The 27,864-nt window shown below is 37.1% G+C and overlaps 1 protein-coding gene and 1 long non-coding RNA gene across 2 annotated transcripts in view; one reads left to right on the top strand and one right to left on the bottom strand.

The window, feature by feature from the left end:
* Window positions 1–10,691, bottom strand: part of MYOZ2 (myozenin 2) — a 39,969-nt gene extending 29,278 nt beyond the window's left edge. Inside the window, exons 1-2 of the mRNA XM_006740612.3 lie at window positions 10,525–10,691; window positions 9,877–9,965 (exon numbers count right to left, since the gene is read on the bottom strand). Coding sequence (XP_006740675.1) covers window positions 9,877–9,952 — 76 coding nt within the window. The 5' untranslated portion in view covers window positions 9,953–9,965; window positions 10,525–10,691. The remainder of the gene's footprint in view (window positions 1–9,876; window positions 9,966–10,524) is intronic.
* Window positions 1–27,864, top strand: part of LOC115943400 (uncharacterized) — a 438,133-nt gene that overhangs the window by 7,771 nt on the left and 402,498 nt on the right. Inside the window, exon 2 of the long non-coding RNA XR_014143160.1 lies at window positions 7,620–7,698. This is a non-coding gene — a long non-coding RNA (uncharacterized LOC115943400). The remainder of the gene's footprint in view (window positions 1–7,619; window positions 7,699–27,864) is intronic.

Here is a 27,864-nt window from a genome sequence, read left to right on the forward strand (position 1 = left end):
TTTTTTTTAAAGATTTTATTTATTTATTTGAGAGAGAGAGAATGAGAGACAGAGAACATGAGAGGGAGGAGGGTCAGAGGGAGAAGCAGACTCCCTGCCGAGCTGGGAGCCCGATGCGGGACTCGATCCCGGGACTCCAGGATCATGACCTGAGCCGAAGGCAGTCGCTTAACCGACTGAGCCACCCAGGCGCCCCATAGCAGCTTTATTCTTAATTAAAAACAAAACAGAAATAATCCAGTTGTACTTCAATGGGTAAATGGTTAAAAACACTGTGGTCCATCCATACCATGGTACTCAACAATAAAAAGGAAAAACTATTGAAATATACATCTCCTGGACCTATCTCCAGAGAATTACACTGAGTGGAAAAAAGCCAACCCCCAAAGGTTATACACTATGTGTGTGTGTGTGTATCATTTATATAGCATTCTTGAAATGAAAAAATATAGAGAGAGAAATTAAGAGCAGAGTTGTAACTGGCAGGAGTCTCTTGACTATTAATAACAATATTCTGGTTGTGATAGTATACTATAGCTTTGCAAGATGTTACCTTGGGAGAAATTAGGAAAGGGATGGGATATCCCATGATGGGATAGCTCTGTATTATTTCTTACAATTGCATATGAACTACAATTATCTCAAAAAAAAAAAGCTACAAAGCCATAAAAAGATATGAATAATCCTTAAGTGTAAATTGCTAAGTGAAAGAAACTAGTCTGTAAAGGCTACACACTGTATGGTTCCAACTACGTGGCATTCTGGAAAAGGCAAAACTCTGGAAGACGGTAAAAGAATCAGTGGTTGCCAAGGGCTTGCGGGGAGGTAGTAGGGATAAACAGGTAGAGTACAAGGGATTTCTAGGGCAGTGAGACTATTCCCTATGATACTATAATGGCAGATATATGACATTATGCATTCGTGAAAGCCCATAAAACACTACAACACAAAGAGTGACCTCTAACGTAAACTATGGACTTCAGTTGTTTTTTTTTTTTTTTAAAGATTTTATTTACTTAATTTAGAGAAAGAGAGAGAGAGTGCATGTGCGTGAGCAGGGGAGGTACAGAGAGAGTGAGGGAGAGGGAGACAATCTCCAGCAGACTCCACACTGAGTGCAGAGCCAGCTCAGGACTTGATCCCAGGACCCCAAGTTCATGACACCAGCCGAAACCAAGAGTTGGTTGCTTAACCAACTGAGCCACTCAGGTGCCCCTCGACTTTAGTGTTTAATAGTGTATCAATATTGGTTCAGCAGCCATAACCAATACATCACACTAAGGCAAGATGTCAGTAATAGAGGAAACTATGTATTGGGAAGAGAAGGGGTATATGGGAACACTCTACTTTCTGCTTAGTTTTTCTGTAAACCTAAAACTGCTCTTAAAAAAGTGTATTATTAAAAAAAATTAAATAAAAAAATTCATAGCCCCTCCTAATGCAAGTGGAGCAGCTTTGTCTGCTCTCCAGTATGAAAAAAAAAAAAAAAGCTATGCTTTACAATCCCCAGGGATGGCAGGGATTGCCTACGAAAAAGGAATAGGAGGAAGAGAGCAAAATAAATGAGGGTGTTTTATAACAGTTGCCTGGGATTTGCTTGCCAAACCTGTTGAGTTCTACAGGGAATATTTGCTTTCATCTATTTGCGAGTGTTTGGAATCTTTGTTACTGTGTGCTTGGAACATGGAAGGAGAAGCTAGGTTATTTTTCAACATATCTATGAATATATACCTCCATATTCTAAAGGGAGTGACAGGGTGGGCTCTTTCAACTTTTTGATCCTTTTTTTAAAGATTTCATTTGTTTATTTGAGAGAGAGAAAGAGAGAGAGAGCGCATAAGCTGGGGAAGGGCAGAGGGAGAGGGAGAAGCAGACTCCCCACCGAGCAGGGAGCCCCACGTGGGACTCCATCCCAGGGTCCTGGTATCATGACCTGAGCCGAAGGCAGATGCTTAACCAACTGGGCCACCCAGGTGCCCAACTTTTTGATTCTATAATCAAAATAGCAAGTTCCCTTTAGATACAAAGGATAGAAGAAACAGTATTGCTTATACTTAGTGCAGTTATGGGAAGGGGGAATCTCCTTTAAATGTTTCTCAAAACAATTCAATTAGCAATGAGAGAGAGAGAATGAAATAGTAACACAAAAAGTCAAAATCTACAGATTTTTTCCATTCAACTTTTCTAGAAATACATATTCTATATAATGTAATATATTACAAATAATGTTTTTAAACACATTTAAGTTTTTCCTGAAAAACCTTTCTAATGGGACATTTTCAGGAAATGAAAAATGCCCCAAAGCAGGCAGCCACTAAAAAACGTGGAGATGACAATCTTCATAGTTATAGAATCTTTCTCCTTACAATGAAGGCTACAAAGATTTTCCATAAAGAAACCAAAACAGAAATGCAATTTTTTTCTTCCTCCCCATTTCTGTTACTGTTTTGAGTCATTACAAACAGTTAAATGAAAGTAGAGGTGTTAGAAAAAGGAATAGCATATTATTATATTAATTTCTATATCTTCTAAATTCTAAGCTATAGCGTAAGTTTAATTCTGTGACTCCAGACAGAAATTTGAGAAAATGTTTTTATCTCATTTCCTTCTTTTAAAGGTCCTCCGATATTAACTGATTCCACCAATGTTTCTGAAATAACCACATGACTTAAGTAGATTCCATCCTGCTGGTCCCTGTGATTTACAATAATCTTCTGAGGTGTGTTTGACCAGAGTTGATCAGCTTGGTGATTGATTCAGAAACAAGTACAAGACCTGACCCAGGTCAATGAGAGTGAATATCAGGACTTTTCTCTGTGCATGTTGTGCCAAAGATGCTTTCTTTATCCTGCTGCATGTAAACACGGAAGTATATTGCCCAGGGAACTCTTGGCAAGTACTTGGTAGAATGATAGAGCCAGGCTTGGGATGAAGTTTACCCCAAGGAAATCAAAACAGAGACAGCGAAACCAGAAAATCCTTGGCAGCATACTTGAGTGGCTAGATGAAGCCCTACAAGATCACCTCTGAACTTTTCAGATATGTGAGCCATAAATTCCCTTTATTGTTTAAGCTAGTTGGCTTCGGACTTTCTCTTATTTTCAACTAAAAGCATGCAGATATAGTTATTCTCTCCAGATCTTCATCTCACTGATGTAGGTCCAAAAACTATATTAAGACGGGAGTCATAAGGAAGAGTGAGGAAGACCAGCCTAAAAGCCCAGAAGTAGGGGCCTCAAAGAGGAAAGAGAGCAGAGAGCAGAGCTATAACAAAAATGGATATACCGCTGGTCATGGACTCATCTGGTTTCATAAGATACATTCACTCCTTTTTAGCAAAGCACTAGAACCATCACTCAAGCTGCTACAAGGAATAGATGTTCAGTAAGAGCCATGAGGAACTTACCTACTAATCAGCTGGCACAATCTGTTATTACTAGTAAATTTGTATCATAAGAGAGGAGAAATAAGAGACAAAAAGGAAAAAGGAGAAGGTGCATAAAATAATGGACACTCAACCTCTTTTCTTATTCGTCACACTCCATTCCACTTCCCCTAAGCCTACATTTTCTCCCTCCTACTCTGTGATAGACAGTGAGTTAACTGGCTTTGAGTGGCCATCTGAAAGTATTAAGGACCTCTGGGGCCAGAAATACTAGATGATAAGTCAGCATTAGAGCAAACTTCTACTGGCTCACAAGAGTTGACTGATAAATTTTCAAGAATTCTGTGAGCCAGTAGTTAACTTCAGTAAACACAGCCCTAATTAAACTTAAATTATATAAATTTAATAATTAGAAAAAGTATTTAAAGACAAAGCAATAAATACTCAAAATGTATCACTTTTTAAGTCTTTTTACTGCATTTTGCTATTACCTATGCTTCTAATGTTATTTCTATCTGTTTGTATGTGTGTGGTGGAAATACTGTATAACGTATTACTGAACATATTTTCCTAAATCTCCATTCAGTGCCTTCTTGATGGTAGCTTGAAATCGGCCGTGGTGGGTGTATTTATACCATAGAAATTGGCAAACTCCGGAAACCAAGGCATTTCCCCCCGCCCCAAAGAACCAGTTGTTAAGTATTTACTAGCAAGGTACTAGACACAGGAATATGTTAAGTCAACATATTTTGCATAAACAAACAAACAGCAAAAGACATATCTAAATTCTCTAGGGTTTTCTTCCCTTCCCTTCCAATAGTTAAATTTATAACTGGAGCAGTAGTTCCAAACCATCTGTGAGGGGAATCTAATGTATGAACACTTTCATTACTTAAACTTACAGAGTGAAGAACACTGTCAACTGAGCACATAGAATCCAAGTCCAGCTGTTCCCTGCCCCTTAGTGCAAACCCCTCTGCAGGGTCTTAACAGTGTTTTTAATCTGGATGCCTGATAAATGATATAACTTATTCAGGATACATATCCTTGCCTTGATGGATTAGAAGGTTGTCTTTGTGGCGTTAGATCATCTATTGAAAATAATATTGCTAGGCATACTTTCCTATTGATGTCATTTATAGTGATCCAGAATTTTCCCTTTGTTCTTTAAAGATTTTCTTGATATATTGTATTTGGCTACTATTTCAAGAATCAATGATTATTTATGAACAGTTGAATATCTAATTATAAATTGATACAGACATATAATCTAAGGATCTTGGCCATAATCAAATTAATTTCCACAAAAAACCCACAATTTTTAATCTACTAGAAATATTCTTCTTCAGTAGTGTCCTCAAACGTTCAATACTTTTGTAGTTAAACTAAGGTTTAAAATCTTACATTAAAAAGTTCAAATAATTTTTTTGAGTATACTTTCCTTCTACCTTTCATACTGTAGAGCCCCATTGCAATGAGTATTAGAAACCAAATGGAAAATTGCATTTTATTGAGACAATATGTGATCTTTGAAAATGTGATCAGTTCCTTTTTCAAACCTTACATTAATGCATAGTCTTATGAACAAACACTGGACTTAAGTTCCTCCAAAAGGAAACATTCTTTTTTTCACATTTATTTCATACATTAACATTCTGAAACTTGATCAAATGATTTATGTGTGCACAGGTAGTTTTACACATTTAATGTGAAATTTTGATCCTACCAAAAGTTACATATTTAGTTAGATCAGTGAATCTAATTCATGGTTTGTAAAGATACTCATTTACACATAACTGTAGTAAGACAAAAGATCTTAATTAAAAAAACCCTCTTTTCCCATGATTCCTTGGCAGTTGCAATTCTGGTAGAATGGGCAAAACCAGTGGAGGGGAGTTAACGAAACTGACTTGCTCTACGGTGGTCCTATTGATTTACTTAGAAGCCTGAGGCCAACAATTTTCTTTGTATTGCACAAGTCTCTTCTGCTTGTATACAGATAGTTGGCCTAAGTGGATTGAATAATAGTCCATAAAATATGCTTTATTTCAAAATGTAACATACACATATACATATTACATGAAAGATAATAGTCCAGACTGTCATTTTGAATAATGCCTGAAAAGACTACAGTTGATAATAAGGCCATTAATAATTTTCTTTACATTAAAAAGTTGATTTTGAAATCCATCTGAGATTCTTTAATTTCCTATTTTATATCTCTTTGCTTTGATTTGAGTTCTATAGCTATTTTATACAGTTTTCAAAAACTTACTATAAAATATTATCATTTAGTAACTGTAATTTTTTAAACATTTAAGAAATGAGATTACCAATATATTGAATTACACAGTTTGGAATTACACAATCATCTAGTACTGTTTATGAAATGCACATGTACAGCATATTAGAGTGAAAAAGACAACAAAGAAACTAGGATGATAGAATAGTATGGTTGGACTTAATACTGTGATTTCTGCTTGGGTAGTGACTAGAATTTATTCTAGCTCTCTGGTGCTACTTTTCTGAAGGACCTTTATAGAAGTTTAGAAACCTATGGCATGCTCAAAAAATCTTATGAATTTACTAATTTCCCAAAAAAGCACACTTTTCTTGGGGTTATGGAGTGCTGATGTGAAAATTTAAACCAAGGAAGACTAATAAACTTGTACACTGAAGCATTAGGTTAAGTTCTTTTTCTCCCCAAACTTTTCATATTTGATCTGTGATATTTAAGGCCTTCTTGGTGTCCTAATTTTAAATTTGATGGCTTGATTAAAACATTATAGTTTAAGATATGCTGATGCAGGAAAAGCAAAAGGGGTCTTCACGTAATCTTCCATCTGAATTTCTAGATTTTATACTCTATACTTTTCAAAGTGCCCTTGCAATTTATGTTAATATTAGCATTGTCTTTGTTATTGGAGAAACTCAGATATGCTGATGTTTGACTGTAGCACACAGCTCAGTAAATTAGAATCATGGAATTTTAGAATTAAATGGATCAGCAAATCCAACCTCCTCATGTTCAGATGAGGCATCTGAGGTCTGGTCTGGAACCCAGGGCTCCTGGTACCATACCAACAACAGCACTCCATTTAGAACCCGGGCTTCCTGTTTTCAAACCACAAAGCTAAACTCTTTTCCTGAAGTCACAAAAACAGGCTGCTCAGTCCTCTTCTGTGTGCTGGGAAAAGCTGTTCACCAGTCATGCAGGGAAAAATTAAAAACATAAACAAAAAACATCCCAAAAAAGCCCTCACAGAGCCCCAGTGAAAAAACTGTAGGGTGACTGAAGCAGCCTTCCGAGGCACTGTGGTCTTCCCTGTTTCTGAAGTTCTTCTAATCTGTCAGTTACATCTGTGTGTAAGACTGGGGGTCAGCGTATGCCCAGTTCTTCTTATGGTTATTTTCATTCCAATTCCTTCTCCCCACCACGTCGGGACAGATGCCAGTGGCTCTCTAGAGCATCACCTGCTTCTATTCTTACTCTCCCTCCTCTTTCTGTCAACTTATCACTCCCTATCATTTTATGCTTCCCTATCTCTCTCCCTCCTCCTCCAGTATTCAAGTCTGGAAGATTTAGTGAGAAGAGGAACAGGATTAATACCGGAGAATATGTACGAATTAGGGGTAAATGGCACAGGGCTGGGGGGCATGAAACTTTGATAAGCCAACTATTCTTGCCCCCACAACTAATTCATGCATGGATAATGGCAAAATATTTTTGTATTTTTGCCTGTCTTAGAATAGCACTTGTTAGATGGTAGCAACATGGTTCTCTTACTTCTGTATAAAGCACAGAAGTTTTGTTTCACAGCAGTAACGCCAAGACGATTGCTACCATCAGCTCTATTCCTTCTAATATTGATGATGATCATGATGATGATGATGATGATATAATGATGTAACGATGTGACAGTATAGAGCCTTCGTGTCAGGGGATACTTTCTATTAATTATTTGTTGGGAGTGTGGTATAGTTGCTGCTGGGACATAATCTGACATGACAAACATAATGGATCTGTAATGAGTAACAATTTGGGGTGTAGTTAGTAGAAGCTGGAAGTTATCTACATTTTTACTCATTCTATCCAGTTCTATGTATTTTAGTCTAGATGGGTAAGATTTTTCATTAATTCTTGGAGGTTATTTCTCCTTCAGATGGAATGAGTGCTCTGATGTACAACTCTCCTTTTTTGATTCTTACATTTTCCTACCGATTGATCTCAAAGGTTCACCAGCTATAGTGTCTCTACCAAACGACAAGAACTGGAGTGAACTTGCAGTTCATGTTAAAAAACAACCCATTTAGTCAGTTCATTGTCACGTTTCATTCTTCTCCAGGCTAAATGTTTTTGAAAAGTGATATAAAAAATAAAGGAGTTCCAAGTACAAAAGAAAAAAAATCCTGATGCACAAGGAGAGAAGGAGGGCTTTGAAAACATCCTTCTCTGTTCAATTTTATAAGGGAAAATCCAACCCAAGTTTGATTTACTAAGTGTTATAATTAAGATCAAAACAGTTGCATGCTCTATCTTAAATTATCCAGATTTTTGCTGCTGTGAAGTATTTGAAAGTTTGGAGGATTATTCCCGAAAAGGTTTCTTTGCAGTCTGTCTCATCTCAGCATTCATGACACTTCCCTAGCTCTGGATCTCTAGACACCATGTCATACACAAATAGTAAAGTTCCATATAAGATGTCAGAGGAAATAAGAGAGGGAAATTATTTAAGCTGTTTCATAAAGTACTACAGCTATTGTATCTCAGATGAGTTAAGAAAGTCTGCGATCATCCTGCATTATCTGGATACTTGACCTCCAAACACAGGCAGAGCATGTGACTCCCCTTAAGGGGGCTGGAAATCTACCCATGACTTGGGAGGGGAGGCTTCAGCAGACTTTACATGGCCAGGATCTACTGGTGGTAAGATAATAGTTTGGAGGGTTTTTTTCCCCTTGAGATAGAATTGTATTTTTTCTTTATATTTCATAAACACAAAATTTATGTTATAAGAAAAAGATATTCTTACCCTTGAAGGTCTATGTCAGGACTAACATAGAGTAGAATCCAACACATGATTTAAACTGGGAATACATTAAATGGATCAATTGATTAATGATTAGAATGCAATTAGAAAATAACTTATCTCAAGTCCAGTTTTAAGGTAAATAATTTATTCTCAAACTCAAGTGTTCATCCAGTTTTTCCTTGTTGATCAGGAAAACTATAAAAACAATTTCAAGTAAACTACCTGAACCAGGAACTATAAAGAAGCATAAAAATTTAAAAGAAGTGTGAATTTTTGAATTTTGGACCCGTACAAGTTTAGTTCTGGAATCTGATTCAGAATTATTCTCACTTTATTCCAAGCTAGTCTGACATCATAGTAAAACATGGAAACTAAGTTGAATCCAGTATGCTAATTTTATATTCCAGAAAATAGAAAATGAAACTTAAAAACAGGACTCTTTAGATATGACTACATTATATGGAGAGTATCTGAAACAATCTTTGACTGGTTCTATGCAGTGTGCTTTATGGAAGGTGAAATATGAAAACACTATACTTACCCCTGTTCCCGGCTGCCCCCACCAGATCTCATGCCTCTAGGTCTCAATAGTGTTCAGGTGAAAGGTTACATTCCTTGTTCAATGGAGGGGAAATAAGGAGGCATTCTGAAAACTCCAGATATATCTGGAATGGCTCAAATCAGCCCTTAAAAGCATCTGGATATTCTACCCATTCACTTTTAAAATTGATGCTATCCTTCGCTCATAAAGTTTCCTTTATAACAATCAAATGCAATTTATAAATCATTGCTTTCTAGAGGTATTTGCTAGAACTTAAGGAAAAGGAGAATGGAATATCATCTTGCATCTAATTTATATTAAATTTTTTGAGTCATATGCTTTGAGACTACATAAACTTTATATTTCCCTAGACATCATAAATAAAAGTAGATTTCTATTGAAAATATCTTAGTAAACCAATTACCAAATATGAAGACTGGTTTCGGGGTTAAAGAAATTCATAATCTGAATTCCAACTTAACAGTTTTTGTACAAAAAAGATGATAGAATATATTTTTAATGTTTTATGTAATATATAAGGTAAAAGAAAGCAAGATATGCCATGTGGGTTGGACCATGAAGACAAGTATGAGACCTGTCCAAAAAAAGGAATTGAGAGTGATGTTAACTTATAATGTGAAATGTGAAAGGCAAGCCAAGCAGAATGTACATCAGCTGTCAGATTGCTTCATTCCTTTAGAGCAGTTGTTCATCTGAAAATAGCTTTCAGATGAGAAAGGATGACTACAAAAGGATTAGTTACCATAGGCTTTTCTACACCCCCTAGAGCTCCAGGTTTGTTATGACAGAATAGCAAGAATTTAAAGGAAGTAAACTATAGAATATTAAATATCATTAGGAAGGATCTTTGTTAATGCTGAGCTAGAGTAATGCTAAAAAAGGATTTTCATTGATACCATTTCCATGGATTTCCTTCATGATGGCTGATGCTTGCTGTTTTCTCTGCTTCACCATGGTATTATGTGAAAGCATGGTCTTTTGTTCCCTGTGGAAAATAAAGGAACGTTATTGAGACAATGTGAAGAACTCATCTGGAGTATTTTATAATCATCCTTTTGAAAGAGAGCATCTTCGTTCTTTATTAGGAATTTATTATTGTTTCTATTGAGTGACTTTAATATGCCTTATCTATCTTGTGACAGAGCATGTTAATCATTGACAGGCAATATCACAGTGAACAGAAGATAATACTCAGAGTTTCAGTCCCAGTCTTATCTATACACTTGTACAATGGTCCCCAGGCAAGGAGAAACAATGAGAGAGCTGCCTCCTCTCCCCTCCCTCTTTCTTTTCCACAGTTTATTTTAATCTGTCATCGTTTCCTTACTGGCCTTCATTTGTACCAGCATCACGGTACATCAGTTCCAGCAAACTGTAAGAATGAAGAAAGGACACTAGATTAAAGCAGAACTCTTTGGTGGTGGCATTTTAATATTAGCATCAACAGCTGCCCTTTAAAGCAAAGAAGGCCCATTTATGGGTCATAACTCTGAACCTCCTTGGACAACTGACTAATAAAACATTTTAGGAAACAATATACTCACCTTGCTCTTAGGCTGTGCTTTACAGCAGGGATGAGTCCCAATTTGTGGAGGAAAGAGTGGAGATGGAATATGGATGGCACTTGGGCCCGATGGTTTTTATCCCTGAGCCTGGGACGGCATGGTCCCTAGCTCTGACTCAAACTGGGGACTGAGCCTTTCTGAAGAGACTGGCATCCAGCTGACATCAACTGACTATATATAGCACCAAATACTTCAGCTACTCATATCTTCCTGGCGAAAGGGAGGAACAGAGAAAGATTAGGTTCTCTCCATTGTGTTTCTAGTTTGTGAGATGGTTGAAGGAACATACAGAAAGTTTTTATGGAGCACCTTCTCTTTGAGGAGATAGTAGCCAAAAGGGATTTTTAAAACTTGTTAAGATGTAGATCTTATGCTGCATCTTCTTGACGTGGCAAGAGACACGTACATGAATTAGAACAGAATGATAGATCATTAACCATTACAATGAAAGTATGGGTAATAATATCTATGGAGTTTCAAGAATGAAGAAAGCAATGTTGGGTTAACCAGTAGAACCATTCCTTAAGCAGGAGTGAGAATTATGCTAGGTCCAGAAAAATGGGTAATATTTGAATGGCAAAGTGGGGGAACACTTGGCAATGGTGTTAAAGGTTGAACCATGAAGCTATTTGAGTAAAAGCTGAGACTCATAACTGGGTCATACTTTTTGAAGAGACCTATAAAGAAGAGAGCCTACAAAGTTGACTAATCTTTGCAAGGTCTGGTGTGAAGGATTCCTGTTTGGGAGAATGAGAAGATAACAGGTTTGGAAGGTGGGCTTTATTGGCCTCCTTGCTGGTCTTTGAGCACAGAAGAAGTATATTCTCATTTCTGGGCTTTGCTTTTACTATTTCCCGCTTGATGGAACATGCTCTTCTTCGACCCATGTGGCTCACTCTCCCATGCAATCAGGACTCCATTCAATTACTGATTCCTTATAAAGCACTTCCCCAGTCACCATGTCTAAAATATCACATGGTGCCACGCTCTGGTTCCTAATTTTGCTTCATTTTTCTTTATATTTTTCATTAATATTAAAGTCAAATGGAAGTGGATGAAAAACCCCCAAAACAGAAATTTTAAAAAGACAGAAGTTTGTTTTTCCCACATATATACTTAGACCAGAGGTAAATAATCTAGGATTGGTGTGATTGACATAATCATCAGGGGCTCAATTGCCTTCTAATTTTTTGCTCCCTTATCCCTAACATGCAGTCCCCTTGGGCCTCAGTGGCTGCTCCAGCTCTAGCCAGCATGTTCATATTTTAGTTAGCAGAAAAAGGAAAAAGTAATGAGAAAGGCACACTGTCTCCTCTTCAGAACATGTCCTGATATTGCTCAGATCTCTTTGGCTTACATCCCCTTGTCCAGAACTTAGTCGAGTAGCCATACAGAGCTCAAGGGAGGCTGGGAAATACAGATGTTATTCTGTGTGGCTGTGCGCCCAGCTAAAATTCAGAGGATAACTTACTGAGAAAGGAGATAAGTGGTTACTGTGTGACAACTCCCAGATTTTGACACAAGAACATATCGACATTATTTTATCTATCTAGTGTCTCTTTTTCCTACCAAAATACAAGGAACTCCATAAAGGCTTGGGTATCAAGAATTGTGACTAGTATGTGGTGGGCACTCAATATTCATTGAATGAATTAATAAATGAGTGGGTTGGAGATTAATTGTGGAATGCATTAAAGGTTTGGCATGATTTTGGAATTCTCTTCCTGTTATGTTAAACACTTGGGGGGAAAATAGGATTGTAATAAATGAAGAGTAACTTGAATATGGGAAGATGGTGGCGACTTATGAGAGAAATTGTTTTGAATGAGATTGAAATAGGTTATACTTTTAGTGCCTGATCATAGGACTGCCTGATCACAGTTCAAGGTAATAGTAGGTTTAAGCTAACCTATTACAATTGCTTCTAAGCAATTGTTTGCTTTGAAGATATTAATTAGGTACCAATGGGAAACCATTTTGCCAAAGCCAAATGAATTTAAATTCCCTCCTAAGATTCTCTAATTGCCCTTATATTCCTGGCTCTAGCATTTACTGTAGTAAGCTATTAGTTAGGTCTCCTGAACTCTTAGTTTTCTTACCTATAAAATGGAGATTACAGTTTCTACCACATCATGTCATGGACATTTTACATATAACAATTTTAGAAACTTCTGATACTTAATAAAAGCTTAATGAATATTAATTTTTTCATTTACTATTATTATTCCTGCACTATGAAAGTATTAGAACAATCGACTGCATTATTCAGTAAAAAATAAAAATATATTCAGAAAACCCCAGTTTTCTGATGTAGTCACCTTCATCTGTTTCCAATTTTGTGTTATATAGCTCTACAGGTTGAACTGGTGTCCTCAGCAGATAATAATTGTTATGTTACCTTTGATTTCTAAAATGAAAGATTTTTTTAATATTTTATTATTTCTTATTTTTTTTTTGAAAAGAGATTTTTAAAAATTAATTCTTTCTTTATTTATGGGGAGAGAGAGAGAAACCCATGCAGACTCCACACTGAGGGTGAAGCCTGATGCAAGGTTCAATGCAGAGCTTGATCTCATGACCATGAGATCACGACCTGAGCCGAAACCAAGAGTCAGATGCTTAACCAACTTAGCCACCCAGGAGCCCCTAAAATGAAAGGAGATATTTTAAATAATTGCAAAAGTTTTAAAGAATGTAACACCTTACTTGTTTTTGTTTTTCAGTTATACTTAAAATTGTTTGCCTTACTTTTAAGCTCATTCATACATATCTTTGATCACTTTCTGGTTTCTGATTTATTGTTTGTTCTGAAAAGAAGAAAGAGCAAATCACTGGTATTGTAACTTTCAGACAGTGTATGCTCTCCATGTGCTTCATGACTAGGCTAAATTTTAGAAAAGAACTCTACGGTTTTTATAAAGCATTTTCAGATGGTCCATTCTGAAAGCCAATGCATTTAAATTTTAAATCGAGTCGCAGTTAATATATTTCTATTTCATCTGCACAGAGATCTGGCTGTATATTAAATTTCCCTTACATTTGTCAAATTGCAATCTTCCTTTGTCCTCAGCAGCCCCCCTCTCATCCCCAAGACCCAGGATGCCTCCCCCCCGCCCCTCCACACACACACACACTCTATATCAGAAAAAGGTCTTTCCTACCCCCAGGATCTCAGTACCTACACTTATCTTGCCCTATTAATTGTCCTATTAATTATTCTTGTCCTTGATGCTTCTTCTAACCCTAATATAAGCAGAGTAGTACTTTAGGTTTCCCTCAAGGCCCTAAATATTTTAAATTAAATGGTGCTAACAATAAAAGATCAGATCTTTTCTTGTAGGCAAAATAATGGGATTCTAATGGTAGAACTCGGTGCCTTGGGAGGCTAGTGTGGAAGAAGTTTATGGCTGAACTTGTCAGTGTCTCTGTAACCAAACTATTTCCATTGCTAGGGCTGCCACAGTGTGTTTCCAACTCCTTTGCCACTTGCTACAAGAAAAAAAGAGACTAAATAAGGTGAGTTTCACTGCCAATATACCACCTAACAAAAATCCACACCATGAAGACCATGAAAGGCAACCTTATTTAGCCAGTGTGGTAAACAATGAGCCCTTTAGCCAAGTGGTAAACAAGGTCTACATTGATCTTCCTCTGACTGAGCACTTGTTTTTAAATTCTGTGTTTCTCCTTGTCCCATTTTCAGTCTATATTAGGTGACTGTGGGCAGTTAAAGATTAGGGCAGGATCCCCAGGGTGGGGGTGGGGCCAGGATGTGGGAACTGACTGTCTGCTAGATGGGCAGACAACATATCACCATTATTGAGACTCAGTTCTGGAAGGATGCACACATAACCCAAACAGGGCAGCTGCCAGGCTAATGTTAAATGACAAATCTGATAGGATGATCAGTTATTTACCAGCCTTCAGGGTGTCATATATGGTGCTAACCCTGGGAGGAGAGAAAGGATAACAAAGGTGTAAAAACTTATAGCCGGTGAGGCTAAGGATGCATGGGTTTTGGTTTGTGTGAAAGGCCTATCCATTCTCCTTATGGCTAATTGGCTTGCTGTATCTTCCATGGTTTCTATTTTTCTACATCGAGGAAGGTCCGGCTTACAATCAGTCTCATTACCCAGACATAGCAAGGGCAGAATAGTTATAAGCAGTGCTGTGCTGATCATCCCACTGGCCAAAGGGAGACAGTACAAGACAGATAGGTGAGTTTGCAACTGGTCTCACTATAGCAAAGGCCTAAGGGCACCTACAGGGGTAAGAGGAACTGTTACAACCGCCATTTAGTTAATGTTTGTTAGGTGGTGCAGTTGGTCACGTATCATTCTACAGTTTTGTAACCTGCTCTGCCTATAAATCGAGGGTGAAATGTTTCACCTTAATCTGAAAGGAGAAATCAAGTCCCCCAAATTGTGCGTGTGTATATATGTACTAAACCACATCACATAAACACATATATGCAGTGCTTGTGGTCCCAGTCAAAAAGTAAGTGGAAGAGAGAGGAAGAATTAAAACCAGATGAAACTGAGAAAATATGATGTCTAAAGTGGACAAAGAGCTTTTTCTTAAAAAAAAAAAAAACACACAACTTTTAACTTCATCATACTTTTTTAGCCTTACTCTTGCATTACAGAGGAGGAAACTGACATTCTGAGAGATTAAGTAAAACCCCCACGCATCGTCTTTGAAAATTATAGAGATGGAATTAACCATTTGTTTTGTCTGATCCAGAGGCTCTTGTATTTTCACTATACTGTGCAGAAATGTCTATCTTCCCAATCTCCGAATTTCTCTGTATTGATACCTTCATAACAAAAATAAAGAAGCAGCATTGAGAACTGTCAGAATAATTATTTCAATGTGCTCCTTATCGATTCCCTTTAGAAGAGAGCATCCCAACATGTGGTTTATTTTGGCTGGGGTCCTTTTTACTTATAACATTTGTGGCTCTTTTCCATCCATTTCATGTGTTTCTCGTTTGCAAGCTTCTAGAGTTCCTCATGGTGTCTATTCTCAGGGTGCTTTCCTTTCCTTCAGCTGTGCAAATACTAAAGTTATTCAAGTGCTGAACATAAACAAATGGAAACATGTGCCATTTGCTGTGCAGACCTCTCCTTCCTTTCCTGTCTGCTGTACCACACACACAAACACACTTATTACCTTCAGGGCCAAAAATAAGAAGCAAATCCAACTCTATCAAAATAATCCATTTATAGGCAAACCCAGGGTTTTACCTGCCTTCCTCTGCAAATTTATTTCTCTTGCTTAAGCATTTCCTTCTAGGCTCTTAAATTAAGCGTTAAGGTAAACTGAGGTGAAAAGGAGAGTTAAACAGAACCCGATGACCAGCTTGTCAAGGATGGCTCACAGAATAGGGTTGGGAACTTGGAAAGAAAGTAAGTTTCATATACAGGAATATTAAGAAACAAGTTGCCAAAGCAAACCCGCAAATCATTTTCTTTTCCTTTGCTTGCATAATCCCAGCATTTATCCAGAACTTTGTCACATTTCCTTTCATGATTCTAGCCAGCCTGTATTTTTCCTACAGTCTGTGGAAGCATTTTCTTTGACAGTTTTCTCACCTGCAAGAAAATGTACCCCTGCTATTATATACAAATTTAGCATGACCTAATTAAATAAAGGTTCATTAAAGAAAACATGAAGTTTTTTTTTTTTTTTTTTTTTTTTAACATGAAGTTTTTTAAAGAATGTATAGGCCACAATTTTTTGCGAAGTCTCTGGATTTCACAGCTATGTATCACATGCTAGAGTATCAGCAGCATTGACTCTAAGATAAGGACAACCATAGCATCAATGTCTTAGAGCAGTTCCGTGGCATGGTGCTTATCACAATGCCTGGCTCATTAAGTGTGTAATAAAAGTTAACCATCATTATTATTATCATCAAAAGTTTAACTGTAGCATAAACATGTGAAAGGATGACAAGCAAAATATGTGAAGTCACCTTAAATAACAATAGCTTAATTCCCATTTGCCAATGAGACACAGAGAGGTTAGATCACATGCTAAAGGTCACACAGATAGAAAAAACAGGGGGCGCCTGGGTGGCTCAGTCGGTTAAGCGACTGCCTTCGGCTCAGGTCATGATCCTGGAGTCCCAGGATCGAGTCCCGCATCGGGCTCCCTGCTCGGCAGGGAGTCTGCTTCTCCCTCTGACCCTCCCCCCTCTCATGAGCTCTCTCTCTCTCTCTCTCATTCTGTCTCAAATAAATAAATAAAATCTTTAAAATATATATATTAAAAAAAAAAAAAAAGAAAAAACAAAATGGCTCCTTAACCAAGAAAGATGGATATGACTTGAGCTGTGGTATTAATACACAGAAATAAAGCATGTGTAGATCAGAAGAGGGATTGCTAAGAAATAAAGCATCCAGAAATGAACAGTGAAGGTTCGTGTACTTGTTAAGTATATATCCTATGTGAAAGTGATTTGTCAGTGTTATCACAACCTAATGGCATTAATAAATAAATAAGAATAACTCTCCATATTCTGAATCTGCTCACCATCCAAATGTCCACTAATTTGCTCGTTTCCCATGAGTTTGCCTAAATCCAACCCACCTACTACTTTATTTCATTAAACTATGACACATTTAAAAGTAAAAAATTCAGTGTCTCGTAAATGTTGAGTGAGTAAGAGAGTAAAAAAATGAATAAGAAAAAGTTAAAGAAATTAGATAAGAACCAGGAGAGCAAAGTTCAAAAGAAAAGAGGATTTCCAGGCACTGTTAATTTCTACAGAGAGTGACATATGAGAAAAGGTCATTGGATTTGGCAAGAAGTCAGTCTTTGGCAGAAGAGAGACATCGTCTTATTGTGGTAGTCACAGAACCCAAATAGAAAGGATTTAAGGCAATAATGAGTGGTTAGGGAGTGTAAGCTGCAAATGGAAACTATTTATTTGAAAGGATTGGCCATGAACTAAAGGGGAGAAAGAGTTCAGTAGCTAAAAGGAAAACAAGTTGCAAGTGTGTGTGAGTGTGTGTGCATGCATGTTTTGGAAGAGGAAATTCGAACATGTTTGGAGATAAAAGAGAAACAAATACTCATCTGTGAAGCAATAAGAATTTTGATAATTTGAGATTTGGAGTGGTACACATCATTGTAGATGTAGGTCTATGATGGTTGATCATTGGAGAGAAATCCTGGTAGGAGGAAAGAAGTATGTGACATGCAATGTTTAAAAGGAACTGTGCAGTGAGATTTGGTATCAGGGCCAGGTGGTGCCATCAGGAGGATCTCCAGCATGCCATCACCAAGATAAATTTGCAAGGGACCAGGTTCTGAGCAGGTCCAGACATGCCAGCTTCCCAACTGCATTAGTCTTAGTAAGGCTGTGCCCCATCAGTTCGTGAAATTACGTTTAAGACAGTCATAAGTGGCTGATCCTGACCTCTCTCCCAGCCTTTTCACCTGTATTTCCAAATTGCAATTAGCACTCCCATTTTGGCATCCTACAAGCAGCATAACATTAACATATCCCAAACTGGGCTCATTGTCTTTCCTCTCAAATGAGTTCCTCATCCTGAATTCCCCATATACACATATAGAGAATGTAAACATCACTACCTACACTGCAGACCAAGCCAGGAATCATCATAGAATCTTCTCTTTTCCTTTTCCCCTTACAATCTAATCAAGCACTTAAAATCACTTTTAGTCTGGGGAATGGAAGTCTACTTCAACCCCATTTCTCTCACCCAAAGGAAGAGAGGAGATAATAACTTGTGTGTTGTCTCTCAAGACACAAATCTGGCCAGGGTGGGTGGTGACTATAGTCACAGTGTTGGTAGGTCGTACAAGTGGGCCTTGTTCCATTTTTAGCTCTCTATTCCAACCACGCAGCAACGGCTCTAAGGCAACTGCAGTCCAAGCCTTCTTGCTCTTCTCTCCTGTTTTTCATTTCATATGATTGACAAGATTATATTAAAATTATCTTTGGGCTTGAGGTTGTTAGGCTTTCAGGTCTCTACTCATGTTCATTGTTTGGGAACCTGAAGTTTTGCTAACAGTAGGTTTTCCCCTCTACCTGATGAACTCTCTTGGTGAGTTTCCATTGATTTTTCCATAGCTTCCATCTACAAATAGTTTCACCTCCTTGTAACCTTTTCTGATGTTCCCAAGTAGTTTGTGCTTGCTCTTGGGTCACTTGCTCTTCTGGGTTATGTTGTATTGTGTTTAAATGTACAATACATCTATTATGTATTCAATCTCTTTGTTCTGACAAGTCTCTAATGTTTTATTCCCTAGTAAATTAAGTCACTTTGTAATCCCAGTGCTTATGAGAGTAATGGCTTATCGTAGTCATGTGGCAAATATTGGTTGGATAGCATAGTATAATGCATGACATATGGCAGGAATATAATGGTTCCTTTCACCACTGTTAACTTAACCGTTCATTCTTCATTCTTACCTCTTGATTCCATGATATGCAGTGGTGGGTCAAGAAGTGATACTGGTTAGGAGAAATTTACCTCCCTTATTTTGTGTCAAAACCCTTGAAGCCGAAATAGTGTGCATGCCATGCAAACACAACCTCAATATATCTCAAATATACACATATATCTTCAGTCAAAAATGCTTCTTCAGTATTAGAAAGGTTTTCTTTTTTTATTGAGGTATAGTTGACACATAATGTTACATTAGTTTCAGGTGTTCAATACAGTGATTTGACAGCTCTATACATTATGCTGTGCTCACAGTGTACTACCACTTGTCACCACACAATGCAATTATAATACGAGAAGCTTGGTCTCTTGATTTCAGAAAACCATATACTCCTGGTTTTCCTCCCGTTTCTTCTTAGTTTATTCATTCAAAAAATATTGATTGAGCAAGTGACATGTATTAGGTATTATTCTAGGCACTAAGTAGTAAATCAAACTTTAAAAATTCCTATCTTCATGGAGCTTACATTCCAGTTGGAGAAATAGGCATAGGGCAAGATAAACAAGTAAAATATACCATATGCTAGATATGATAATTATAAAGAAAAACAATAAAGTAGAGAAGGCAGGCAGCATTGTTGGGGAGAGTGATTGTGATTTTAGAATGACCAAAGAAGGCCCCATTGAAAAGGTGACATTCGAATAAAGACCCAAAGGAAAGGCAAGAGGAAGCCACATGGATGTATTAGGAGAAGAATATTCCAGGAAGACGGAGCAAGTACCCCAACGTGTTAACATGTCTGGCATATTTGAGAGAAGTGAAGAGGCTAGTGTGACTAGGGCAAAGTAAGGGAGAAAGAAGTCAGGAGATTGGTCAGAGGTACATTGGTCTTCTATTTCTACATGTATTTCTACATCTCACTTAAGCGTCTTCTCAAAAGGTAGCTAGAACCTTTTAAAAATCAAATTTAACTCCTCTGCTCAAAAATGCTCTAATGGGTTCATATCCTAGAGTAAAATCCAGCCCTAAGGATAGCCTAAAATTATCCTCCACACTCTTACCATCTGATAACTCTCTGACCACATCTTCTATTCCCTCTCTTGCACTTGCTGCTCTAGACCTCCAAATTTCTTTGCTTTGCTCAAACATTCTAGGCTGTTCCTTCTGCCAGGAACACATTCTTCCAGATATCCGTGTGACTCTGTCCCAAACCGCTTCAGGTCTTTACTTAATACGACCTTCTCAGTGAAGCATTCCTTGTCTACCCTGTTAAAAAATGCAATACCTCTTCCCTCCAGAATTCCTCCACCTCCCTGATTTAATTTTCTCCGTAATACTAATCACTATCTACCATATTTATGTAAATGCCACGAAGGCACAAACTATTATCTGGTTTTTGTTCTCTGCTGTATTTCTGACACCAAGAATAGTATCTGACACATTGTTGGCACTTAATATACTTTAATAAATGGATGATGGGATGAATGAATGCAATAAACATACAATCTAAGCAAAAAGTCTGCTTGCTATGCAAATGTTGTTTCAAACTTGTCTCCTATAAGCTTTTCCCTCAAAATTCCCTCACTTAGGCTCCTCCTAAAAAATGCTGAAACGCCCATAGATGGTACAGTAGAAAGTACATGTGGTTGGGGCTCAAGAGTCATACTGAGGGCTTCTTGAGGTCATGCCTATGGAAGGCATTTATAAAAATGAGTAAAGTGTGGTTTTTGTTTTTGAGGATTTCATAGTGCAATTGGGGAGAAAGTTGTATACTATGTGACTTGCATAAAAAGAAAAAGTTTTAATGTAAATATTCACAACTTTCCCTTTGGGTGGCAATTCCTAAATAATTTTTTGAGCTATGGCAGCAGAGAGCAGCAAATTTGAAACTTGCTTGATTTACATTAAAGAGAAAGGAGTGCTTGAAATTTTTTCTTCTGCAGAAGAAGGCCATATTGGAAGTGAAGGAATTAAATGGTGATAGTAAGATGGATGGAATATGATCAAGCAATAATTATGGCCTGAGATTTTAGCAATAGGGTGCATGGAGGGGAATGAAAAGAAAGATTTTGGAATGGCTTTCATAAGAATTGGAGGAAGCAAGTGGATAAAGAAAAGTTTTAGATATTTATGGATCAAGCAAAGGAACTGTCCTTTCTTTCCTCTAGAATATTTTCAGTTTTATGGCCATTTTTTCTTTGTAAGAGCACCCAAATGATTTGGTTGCAAATATACCTCTAAGAAGCTGAGTCAATTCATTTAACATTGCTACTTGGTGTGGAAAATGTCTTGTTTCAAAATGATAATTTCAGTTTTGCCTAATCACTATGTAGCAGTTCATTCTGACTACAAGTAGCAAAGAAGATGAGGGGCTGTTCTTAGTTTTTTATTAAACCATGCCATCAGCATAGAAGAGAATGTTTGTTAAGGGAACTCTTGCATCTGGTACTTTTACAATCAGAATCTATGAATCTATACGTGTATAGGAAGCTCCTTTTCATCTAAGAAGCACTGCATTTATACTTTCATTAGTTACTGTCTTGAGTATTTTCCCCTTTTTTCCTCTTTTGTTACTTTCCTTCTCCTTTTTTTTTTGGCTGAGATTTTATGTTAAATCATTTTACACCACAAAAAAATCATAAAATTTCATTAATGTTAAATATTTTTCCCATTCCTCCCCCCCATCTTTTTATGGAGGGACTCATAATTGATGAGTGATTGATGAACTGGTCCAAGCAAGGACTAGAAAGACAATTGTCTACCTTCCCTGTTGAGGGATCTCTGAGTGGGGGATTTCTGTATCCCACAAGTGGCTTATCACAGGATCAATTGGTGGGTGAGGATACGTTATGAAAAAAAAATCTCAATTTATTCTTAAAATTTCCAAATTGTATTTACTTAGTGGAATTGACTAGAACGCTAGGGCTCTGAAACTACTGGGGCAATAACCAGAAGTTCCCAGGTGATGCATATCTAAAGGGAAGCATTGCTACCACCACGACCATCACCATTTATAACAACTATCATTGCTTTTTTTTTTTTTTTAAAGATTTTATTTATTTATTCATGAGAGACAGAGAGAGAGAGAAGCAGAGGGAGAAGCAGGCTCCCAAGGAGCAGGGAGCCCGATGCGGGACTCGATCCCAGGACCCTGGGATCATGACCTGAGCCGAAGGCAGACGCTTAACCGTCTGAGCCACCCAGGCGCCCAACAACTATCATTTCTAGACCCCTCACGGTGTATCAGAGACTGTTCTAGTTGTTTTACATAAATTAACTCATTTAATCTTCACAACCCCCTAGATAAGTTCTGTTATCATCGCCTCTTTTTTACAGGTAAAGAACAGAAACGCAGAAGACTAAGTAACCTGCCCTAGCTCAGAAGCATTGTTGCAAACACTCAAACCCAGGTTGTTTGGCTTCACAATAGATGCTCTTTATTTACACTGTCTCTAATAGTGATGAAGGTCCAGACCATCACAATTCATATCTCCCCATTAAATTTAAAATCTTTCAGGTAGACATGTCTTCTACTCTTAGTGAGATGCTTGTTGTCTTACGTATACCTGTTGCTATAAAAACTTGATGCTTTAGGAATAAAGCCATTAGCAGAGAGAGAGACCTGAATAACCAATTTAGCTGATTCTGGGACAGATTCTGTTTCCTGTGTGCAGAAAATTTACAAAGTAGCCATGAATTGGATCTACTTTTAATGTGGATAACACCACTAAGTCTTACCTTACATAGTTGAGCCTTGAACAGCATGGGTCCAATTATACACAGATTTTTTTCTGATAAATACAGTGCAGTACTGTAAGTACATCATTTTCTCTCCCTTATGTTTTTCTTAAAAACATTTTCTTTTCTCTAGCCTACGTTATTGTAAGACTACATTCTATAATATGTATAAAATACAAAGCACACGTTAAGCAACTGTTTATGTTATCAGTAAGGCTTCCGGTCAACAGTAGGCTATTAGTAGTTAAGCTTTGGGGGAGTCAAAATTATATGCAGATTTTTGACTGTGGGGAACTGGGGGGGTTAGTGCCCCTAATCCCCATGTTGTTCAAGGGTCAACTGTATATTTCAATGGCCCATCCCATAGTAAACTGCAGCAGGTGAACTGTCTCTGTGTGAAGAAAGACTCAGGCAAATTTATTTCCCTTAGGCAACACGCAGTGGGAAAATATCTCACTTAAGAATTTGTTCTTTACCTGTTTACTAAACAATTGCAGGGAAAAAAATAGATGATTTTTTTTAAGGAAATATGTATTTAATGTATTTATGTATGTATGAGTGTGTATTTAGAAATACTTTTTCTTTTAATGGTCTATTTCCCCCAATTTTATTACTAATATATGAACATTATATGTAAGTTATGAAGCACAATTTTAAAATGAATACCTGTGAATATATTGCTCAACTTAAGAAATAGAATGCTATCAATGCTATTGAAGCGCATATCCGTCCCTTCTATCTTTTCCCTGCTTCCCTGTCCCTCCCCAGAAATACTCATAATAATAAATACTTTAAGTCATTTCCTAGGTCATCTTCATGGTTTTTCCAATGAGCACGTATATATTGCTAAACTTGTAGTTTGCTTTGGGTTATTTTTGAACTTTGTAAAATATTAAATTATCTATATTCTTCAGCAACTTCCTTTTCACTGAAAAAAGTTTCTAAGATTCATCCATGTTATGTTATAGCTGCAGGTTAATGATTTTCACTACTGTTTAGTATTCATTGTATGAATATACCACACTTTTACTAATTCAGTCTCTTATTGAGAGATATTTGTTTTTGTTTTTTTTTCCATTAGAAGCAGTGTTGCTACAAACACTAGTACATGTCTCTTGGGGGGCACTTATGCAAGAGCTTTTCTGGAGAATAAAGCTAGGAGTTAAATTTGGAGCTTGTAACGATTACACCAATATATCCTCCTACTAGCAGCCTTTAAGAGTTCTACTACATTTTGCATCCTCCACAATACCTGGCAGGTGAGACTTTAACACTGTCATCAATCAAATAGCTGCAAAAGGTGGTTTCATTTGTATTTCCCTGATAACTAAAGTAAGGTTGTGGCCTTCCCAAGTTTATTGGACATTCATTCATATTTCTCTTTGAGAAATGTCTGTTCTTATCTTTGTCTCTTTCTCTGTTGAGTTGTTTGCATTTTTCATCTTGATTTTTAAGAATTGTTGAGTAGTCTGGTAACTAATCCTTCCTTAGCTATTTGTAAAGTGAGTACCTTTCTGTTTTCCTTTTTTGACTATGTTTTGACATCTTTTTTTTTATAGCTTTGTTTTAAACAAAGCTTAACTTCTTATGTATTTGAAGACATCAAATCTTTTAGTTTATGATTGGGGCTTTTTCTGTCTTTTCTAAACTGTAGTCATAAATCTATTCTATTTTCTTCTAAAATTTACAAAGTTTTGCTTTTTCACATTTAAGGTCTTATTCCATCTGAAATTAATTTTTTGTGGGGTATGAGGTAGTGATCCAATTTTATTTTTTATTCAGATGGATAACACTTGTCCTAGCTTTAATTGTAGAATAGTGCATCTTTTTTAGCTAATCTAGAAATTCAACTTTGTCATATATTAAATTTTCATATATGTTTAGGTCTGTTTCTGTGACAGCTATTATTTTCCATTGGCCCATTAATGTTTTTCCATTTCAATATTACACATTATTAAATTTTATAACTTTATAATGAATCCATATTTGGCAATGCAAGTACTCTCTTCTTGTTCTTCTTTAAGAAGATTTTGGCTCAGGGACACCTGGATGGCTCAGTCAATTAAGCGTCTGCCTTCGGCTCAGGTCATGATCTCGAGGTCCTGGGATCGAGCCCCTCATCGGGCTCGCAGCCTTGCGGGGAGCCTGCTTCTCCCTCTGCCTGCCGCTCCCCCTGCTTGTGTGTGCTCTCTCTCTGACAAATAAATAAATAAAATCTTTAAAAAAAAGAAGATTTTGGCTCATTGTGGATCTTCCACATACATTTTCAAATTATCTTGTTCGGGTCAAGAACTGTGAGAGCAGTGAGATTTTACAATATTTGCAAGCCAACAGGTTATCTTACTACAGTTTCATAGATACTGGCAGAAGATACGAACTCCTGTGTCAGAGATAAAGGACTTTAGTTAAGGCACAACAAGCAGCCTGAGCTTCATGTTTGCATCAGTTCTTGTTTCCAAGTGCAGTTGGGCAGCATGGATGGGTTCAGATGGATGCCTACATATGCACTGGGTTGCATTTTAGGAGAGAAACCCTAAGCCTAGGGAACTTGAATCTTTTTTAATTGGCAGTAAATGTTGACTACTTTTTGTTCCAGAAGGAGACACTGTATCTTCCAAGGCTATTCACTATACAAACATCCCTGACAAGTTAATCCAGAACAAAAGACAGTGTCTCTCATCTTTTAATTTTTCATGTATTCTCTTATTTTTAAACTTTCTGCTACAGCTACAGTATGCCCCCTTTTCATTCCTCATATTGTTGATTTTTCACTTTACGTTTTTGCTTGAATCAACTTTGCTGGGGTTTGTTAATTTTATTAGTCTCTCCAAAGACCAACATTTCATTTTGTTTCTCTTCTATTACATGCTTGTTTCTATTTCCATTCTTTTCCATATGATTTTCCTCTTCCAGCTTTCTTTGGGTTTATTTATTATTTAATTCCAGTATTTAAAATTTTTTTATTACACTCTTCTCTTTAACTCTTGAGTTACCATAATTGTGGTTAAAACTTTGCAAACAGAGAGAATTATTTTTAGCTCTCATTTTATTTTTAATTTCTGTGTTCTGTGATAAGCTATCAGCTACAACAAACAATTCCAAATTTCAAAGGGCTTAACGCAGTACAAGTTTATTTCTTGTTCATTCAAAGTCCATCCTGATTATTTCTATGTATGACACAGAGAGTAAGCTTCTTCCCTTTTTTAAATTGCCAACATTCTCAACGTGCAGCTCTCTATGTTTTAGATGAAAAGGAAGCAAGAGTGTACAAGATTGCACAGGATATTCCGTGTGCAGACCTGAAATTACATGCATCACTTCTTCCTACATTCCACAGGACAGAGCTAAGTCTTCTAAATATAAAAGGGATTCTAGGGGTGCCTGGGTGGCTCAGTTGGTTGAGCGTCTTGCCTTTGGCTCAGGTCACGATCCTGGAATCCCAGGATCGAACCCCACATCGGGCTCCCTGCTCAATGGAGAGTCTGCTTCTCCCTCTGACCCTCCCCCTTCTTGTGGTCTCTTTCTCTCTCTCTCTCACTCTCTCTCTCAAATAAATAAATAAAATCTTTAAAAAAAAAAAAGGGATTCTAAAACTGGGGTTTAACTCTATGACCAGGACTGATAGGAAAATCAGAATTCTTGCCACGATCTCTAATGGTCAGAAAATGTGTTCTGTATGATACCAATTCTTTCCAATTGCTGGATGCAGACTTCTATATATATCAGTGAAATCTGACTTGATAATTTTATTGTTCAAATTAACTCCATTTTGTTTTTTATTGAAATACATTTGACATACAACGTTGTGTAGATTTAAGGTGCATGTGTTGATTTATAACATTTATATGTTCTAATATGATTGCCCAACTGTAGTGATAGTTAACATCTTTATCATGTCACATAATTATCATTTCTTTTTTGTGGTAGGAATAATTAAGATCTAGTCTCTTAGCAAGTTTGGCAATTATAATACAGTATTGTTTGTATATTCAGTACACTGTGCTTTATAGATCTCTAGAACTTCTTTATTGGTTGCAACTTTGATGGTTTTATTACTCTAAGTATTTTTTTAAAGATTTTTAAATTTATTTAACAGAAAGAGATAGCGAGAGCAGGAACATGAGCAGGGTGAGTGGGAGAGGGAGAAGCAGGCTTCCCGCTGAGCAGGGAGCCCGATGCAGGGCTCGATCCCAGGATCCTGGGATCATGACCTGAGCCGAAGGCAGACGCTTAACAACTGAGCCACCCAGGCACTCCTTATCTACTCTAAGTATTAATGACTAAAAGATATGTGATAGATATTTCCCACAAATATTTGCATTTGTCAATTTCTCTTTGTAGTTCTTTTTGTTTATATGGTATTTATTTTGAGGCTATGATATCAAATAATATAAACCTATAAATGTGATATTCTTTTGATTATATCTTGTTATTTTTATAGAGTTTTCTTCTTTACTAGTAGTATTTTTTTCCTTGAAAGAATAATTTTGGGGGCACCTGGATGGCTCAGTTGGTTAATGGTCTGCCTTCAACTCAGGTCATGATTCCAGGGTCCTTGGATGGAGCCCCACATCCAGCTCCCTGCCCAGCAGGGAGCCTGCTTCTCCCTCTGCTACTCGCCCTGTTTGTGCTCGCTCTCTCTCTATTAAATAAAATCGTTTAAAAAAAAGAATTTTGTCTGACATTAATTATGGCTATATTACTTTCTTTTGGTTAAATTTGCCTGGTTATCCTGAAACTCTGACTAGATGTATTTTGGACTTCCTCTGTTTTCTTTATGTCTTCAACTCTTTTTTTGTTGTTGTTGTTATGCAATATGGAATATATTATCATTGTCAAAGCTTCAAATGATACAGAAATATAAGGAATATACATTTAAGTTTCTTTTTTTCTTTCTTTCTTTCTTTCTTTCTTTCTTTCTTTCTTTTCTTTCTTCTTTCACTTTTTTGATGCAGTGTTCCATGATTCATTGTTTGCATATAACACCCAGTGATCCATGCAGAACGTGCCCTCTTTAATACCTATCACCCGACTAACCCATCCCCCACCCCCCTCCCCTCTAGAACCCTCAATTTGTTTCTCAGAGTCCATCGTCTCTCATCATTCGTCTCCCCCTCCGATTTTCCCCCCTTCATTTTTCCCTTCCTACTATCTTCTTTT

The sequence above is a fragment of the Leptonychotes weddellii genome, chromosome 2, assembly GCF_054177405.1.
Source record: "Leptonychotes weddellii isolate Sample4059 chromosome 2, ASM5417740v2, whole genome shotgun sequence".
NCBI classification, from domain to species: domain Eukaryota; kingdom Metazoa; phylum Chordata; class Mammalia; order Carnivora; family Phocidae; genus Leptonychotes; species Leptonychotes weddellii.